The sequence below is a fragment of the Orycteropus afer genome, unplaced genomic scaffold (assembly GCF_000298275.1).
Source record: "Orycteropus afer afer isolate SDZICR_OR568_19922 unplaced genomic scaffold, OryAfe1.0 scaffold00065, whole genome shotgun sequence".
NCBI lineage: Eukaryota > Metazoa > Chordata > Mammalia > Tubulidentata > Orycteropodidae > Orycteropus > Orycteropus afer.
The window spans coordinates 6,268,695-6,274,657 of NW_006921652.1; the positions used below are offsets into that span (position 1 = coordinate 6,268,695).

General features: G+C 41.1%; 1 protein-coding gene across 1 annotated transcript in view; it reads left to right on the forward strand.

The window, feature by feature from the left end:
- The window catches only part of PLEK (pleckstrin), a 33,316-nt gene extending 29,028 nt beyond the window's left edge, over window positions 1–4,288 (forward strand). The window contains exons 7-9 of the mRNA XM_007940079.2: window positions 1,311–1,394; window positions 2,287–2,356; window positions 4,152–4,288. Coding sequence (XP_007938270.1) covers window positions 1,311–1,394; window positions 2,287–2,356; window positions 4,152–4,288 — 291 coding nt within the window. The remainder of the gene's footprint in view (window positions 1–1,310; window positions 1,395–2,286; window positions 2,357–4,151) is intronic.
- The last annotated feature ends 1,675 nt before the right edge of the window (window positions 4,289–5,963 follow it).

A 5,963-nucleotide genomic window follows, 5' to 3' on the forward strand; every position in this document is an offset into this window, starting at 1 on the left:
CATATTGATAAGAAATGAAAAATATATATCTTCTAGTCTAATAATTTACTTTTTGTCTTCTGGAGTTATTTAAGTCATTTGAATTTTCTATGGAAAATTATAGAATCAGGCTTGTGTCATTTTTCTTTTTTTTAAAAAAAAAAAAAAAAAAACAACTATAAGGTTATTGAAAAAAGTAAGCAATTACAAAGATATTGTAAGCAACTTCCAGGTGCCAGGCACCGTGCAGGGCACTTGGGAAACAAAGATAAACAAGACACAAAGCCTGCCTTCAACACTCACAGTGTACATAATGTCAGGGTTGAATGCTGCCGGGAAAGGCCAGGTTTGGTTCTTTTTTTCATCATGTCTGTCACAGACACTATTTCTTTCTGTTTCTGTTGCTGCTACCTCTGGTTAGTTCCTGATAGTTTTGTGCCTGGATTGCTGCAATCACCCCCTAATGACCTCCTTTTCACTTTATTGCCTTTCCTCTTTAATCTAGTCAATCTTGAACACTGCCCATATTAACCTAGCTAAAATTAACAAATGCTACTAAAAAGCCATCAGCAACACCCCCCACCTGGTATTTTTCCTAAATCCCTGACTACTTTTCCAACGTTGGTCTGCTGCTCTTCATTAATCCCATGTTCTAGCCAGACTGGTCTTCTTTATCAATACCCAGATTTGTCTTTTGCATTCCCAAGTTTGCTTTTTGGTTATTGATTGTTTTCACTCTTCTTTCTCACACATTTAAATTCTGTGTGTCCCACATGGATTCGTGGAAGTCAAAGCCCACAGTTACATATTCTTCATTTAATTCCTTTGAAAGCCTTCATCTATACCAATTATTTTATTTTGGCATTTGCTAATTTATATTTGCACATAGATTATAAACTCTTGGAAGAGCAGGGCCATGTCTTAAAACCTCTTGGTATTCCTCACATTGACTCACATAGGATGTTGTATATAGTTAGTAACCTGTTGACATCAAGTTGACTCTGACTCAAGGTGACCCTGTGTGTGTCAGAGTAGAACTGTCCACAAGGTTTTCAGTGGCTGATTTTTGGAAAGTAGATTGCCAGGCCTTTATTTGGAGTTGCCTCTAGGTAGACTCAAACCTCAAACCTTTCAGTTAGCAGCCAAGCATGTTAACCATTTGCACCACCCAGGGCCTCCCGTCATACATAGGGTTGGAATTTGATTCTCCTGGAGTTATATTTCATCTTTTCTTTCTTTACTCAATTCAGGAAAGAATATTATGTAGCTACTATGCATACAAAGCGATGTTAGGAACTCATCATTCCTTTTCTTTTTGGTGCTGGATACAGGGCCATAGGAGGAAAAACTGGAAAGTGAGGAAGTTCGTTTTGAGAGAAGACCCAGCATACCTACACTACTATGACCCTGCTGGGGTAAGATTCTGTGGTGAACAAATTCATTCGACTAAGAGCCTCCACTGCATTTATTAGCCGGGCTACCCTCTCTTCTTTCCGCTCTGTTGATATCCTTTTCCTCTCTTCACTCTCTCACTTCTTATGTTTCCCTCTTCCACTCTTTTCTACTCTTTCTCATTGCTATAAGCTGAGATCTTAGACCTTGGAGGTCAACATAAAATCAAATATGAAAGAAAATATCATTATACTATCATTTCTTTAGTCAGTGCAATGCAATTTTTGTTTGTCTCTTTGTTTACCCCAATCTGATATGTTCAGGGGGTACTATATCAGTCTAACATTTACTCTTAGCTTAATATCCAAAAAAGTGATTAATTCCTCTCTCATGTCAACTTGGATGAGAACATTGCTTAAGTCTGCAATTTGAGTTTTAGTTATTTAGGAGCAGGATTTTCCTTAAGAAAATAAGACAATTCTCTAGAGATAATTCTGTCCAAGTTGGTTCTCAGCCTCTGTTTGCAGTGCACGGCTCTTTGATTTCCTCCTGGAAGTACTATACTACTACATCAGTTGGATGGAACAATGAGCTCTGGAAACATGTATTTCATTAATGGGATAGTGGGATGTGGTGACAGCAGCTTCTTCACCTCCCCTGCCATTCCTCCAGTTTTGAAGCCTGGATTGATTTGAGTCTTCTTATTCTACCTCCCAGACCCTACTAAAGTAGAGGCTTGAGGATCTGGAAGGACTGTAGATCTGAAACAGGCTTCCTTTAATCTCCTTCTGCTCTTATTTATTCTGGGGGCCTGAGCTATACCAGAGAGAGTCTATGTGGCTTCTGCACCAACTGGGTGAGGTATACTCAAATAATGTACATTGGAAACATGAGGAACAACCCTCTCTTCTCTAGGGCGAAGAACCACTGGGAGCAATTCACTTGAGAGGTTGTGTGGTGACTTCAGTGGAAAGCAACCCAGATGGTAAGAATAAACCTCTGTGAGAGGCATCTCTTTCTTTCACACATAAACAAACAAACAAAACTCACTGCCAGTGAGTTGATTCTGACTCATGGTGACCCCCTTTGTATTTATGAGACAGTAAATCTTTATGGAAGTAGATCACCCAGTCTTCCTTCCACAGAGTGGCTGGTGGATTTGAAGGATCAACCTTCTGGTTAGCAGTCAAATGCCTTAGGCTCTATGCCACCAGAGCTCCTTCCTAAACCAATAGCACTCAATCAGACATCAGTGTGAACACGTCTACGGTCTGTGAACCTTGGAGATACCAAGAGTTATTCTTTCCCAACTCCTGGTTCTCTGGGCCTTGGGGAGTTGGAGTGACTTTGTGGATGTCTTGAGTAAATCCTTGAGCAGTGCTGAGAAAATCTTATCATCTCACAACTGGTTTAAATATTATCTCCTGATTTCTATAATTGAGCAGTTACATTCTGTAAAGGGAGTCTTTTATATACGTAGGACAGGAAATATCCCAAGACAAAAGGAACATTTGTGCAGTTTGGTGAGTGGAAATTGCAGCTGGGTTAGAGTTGGATGCGTGCTAGTAAGTTAGCTATATGGTATTGGACAAATCACCTGACTCCTTTGGGACTTCATTCCTCCTCTAGAAACAAGTGGGTTGTACTAGAGGACCTTGAAGTCCCTTCTAGAGGATAAGTCAATGATTTGGTGCAGGGCATAACCATGCTTATGTAGACTGACTTTTCAAGTGCTGGTGATTAGTGATGTCACTGGGAAGATGTGGTTTAAATATCCCAAACCTTGATTTTATCATGCTATTTTGGGTGTGGTGTTCTATTTTATCATACTATTTTGGGTGTGGTGTTCTATAGGTTCACAGGTAAACACTGTAGCTGCAAAAAGCCTGGAATCTAACTACCCCTGACTCTGCCCACACCCCTTCCCCACGGATTGATTATGTTTTAGTTTTGGGAAAGGGAGCATATTGCTTTTTAATTTGAAACCAATGTTTAAGGCTTGTCTCACAGAATTGGCTAGCTTATTGCCTTTTATATTTCAGCAGAGACTCTAACTTAGCCTTTGATAAAAACCAGTTTTCACGCTACACTGGTGGTAGTAGTGGTGGGTCTGGGGCTCCCGTCCCCCAGTATATTAGGGTTACCTCTTGATTTAGATTAGCAGAGAATGAAGGGAGTTACTTTCTTAAACATCACTGGTGTGCAAAGGTGAGAAATTTTGTTTGCTTATAAACCATGAAAAGAAAATGTTTCTCCTTCAGGGTTTTACATGATTTCTTGAAACTATCTACACATGATCATATTAGCTTTTTATATAAATATTATATACAGTATATTATAATCATACAATAGATATGATTATACAATATTGGCACATTTAAAAACCATGTAACTATTTTCCTATTACATTCGTTTTCTTTTTATCAAAGTATAGTATCCATGCAGAAAATAGTAGTACATCGTCATGAATGTTCGTTAGTGAATGCATCATCTAACCAGGCCTAGAAGATCAAGAATGGAATATGTCCAACACTGAAATGCCTCCTTTCTGCTCTCCTCTAGTCACTATCCCACCTCCTGACATTTAGCAGCATCAAGTAGTTTCTCTTGGTTTTGTTCTTTATATAAATCAAATCATATAGTTTGTGCTCTTGAAAAGCACATATTTAATTTTCTTAGAGCACTCAAAAAACCAGGATTTTGTTACTTACAGAGGGAGGGTGGACCTGGTGGCCTCTCTGGCATCCCTGGGCACTATCATTCTCTTTCTCTCTCACCAGGCAAGAAGAGTGATGAAGAGAATCTTTTTGAGATCATCACGGCTGATGAGGTGCACTATTTCTTGCAAGCGGCCACCCCCAAGGAGCGCACAGAGTGGATCAAAGCCATCCAGGCAGTCTCCAGGACTGGGAAGTGAGGGGATGCCTGCAGCTTCTCCCCACCCTCCTGGGGAAGCCCCACAGATAGGCTCAGCCCAGCAGCTGTCCACTTCTGTGACAAATCAACAAGAAAGGGCCTAGGAATGGGAAGTTGTTTTCTGTGGGGTATTCTGAATGTAATTAACCTAATGCTTGATGTTCACCTGCACAGCATTGTTCACTGAAACCTCTTTGCCCTTCCCTGTGTGTCTTAAGCAGATATAGCAGGCTGTGTGGTCTGTTCACCCACTTTGGGTCTCAGGAACAGCTTCTGAAAAACACAATTGAACTAGGAGGTCTCTGAAGTCCTTCCTACTTAATAACCAAAACCTCCTGTGATTCTAATACTCATGGAGGTTAAAGTGCCTCCAGTTGTTCTGCTAGTATCCTTCCTGGGCTAAGTTTTGGCCTTCAATCTCCTTTAAATGTGCCAGAACACATTTTCAGTCTCGTCACAGTATTGGCTAGTTTACTGCCTCTTGATTTTTTAGCAGAGATTCTAATTTAACCTTTGATACAGACCAGTTCAGAGTTTTCAAGAGGGTCTATTCCCTTTAAAACAATGTTATGAATCTGTGCCAAGAGTATTAGGCATAAGCCTCTTTTGTTTTCTTTAGCCACAAGATCAATTAACAAAATGAAGGAGAGCTCTCTTCTTCCCTCCTCATTCTATCCAGAAATTTCCCAAGAGCCCGTGCTGATGTGATGGTTTTTAGGCTTAAGCTTTTTGTCACTACTACAGAAAGAAAAATCCTCTTTTCTGAGAAAAAGCCCCAAGGAAGCCAGAGAGGACACTGCATATTCCACTGCACTGAGGCTGATCTGAGAGGGAGCTCTCTTTTTCCCTTTTGGAAGCATTTTTCTGCTATTTATTACCATTAAGAGAAGAGACCTTGCCAAAGAGGCAGGGAGGCCGCATCTTCTGACCTCCTCTAACCTCTCAAGAGGAAGACAGAATCACCATCAGTAACCCAAGGACTATCCCTGAGAGGTCAGACATGCTGCCTCCCTCCAGCCCTTTCACCAACCCTGACACCAACCGTTCCTCCCACAGCACCCACCACCTCTCTGCTGGGTTCAATAATTTGCTGCAGTGGCCACACTGAACTCACAGTTTATAGGGTTTATTAGGGAAGCAACAGGCTACAATTCAAGTTCAGAAATGCACTCAGTCTCTTGCAGTCAGCCATCTCACTTAGCAGCCAGCAGTCGCTCTCTCAGCAGTGCATATCTCTCTCATCTCTCTCTCAGCAAGTGCATGTCTCGGGATTGTGTTTCTCTCAGTGGCACGTCTTTCTCAACCAGCAGTCAGAGAGACTCCTTCTGTCTCTAGGAGGGCTCCTTTTGAGCTTGGCAGAGTGGCCAAACTAACCAATCCCAACATCAGAATTCTACATAACTGAGAGAGAAAGAAAGAGAGAGAGAGAGAGAGAGAGAGAGAGAAAGAGAAAGAGAGAGAGAACTTCCCAGAAAATGAATTTGTGCTGCTCCCAACAGAAATACCCCAGGTGGATAACTTTAACAATCAGGAGCTACTCAGTTGCTTATAGCAAATCCCACCAAAGAGTTTACAAAGACTTATGGCTAGAAAAGCCATACTGTAATTTACTATACCACAGACCTCAAGTCTGTGACATCCTGTTTCATTTGAGTGTTTAGGGAAAACTTAGGCAG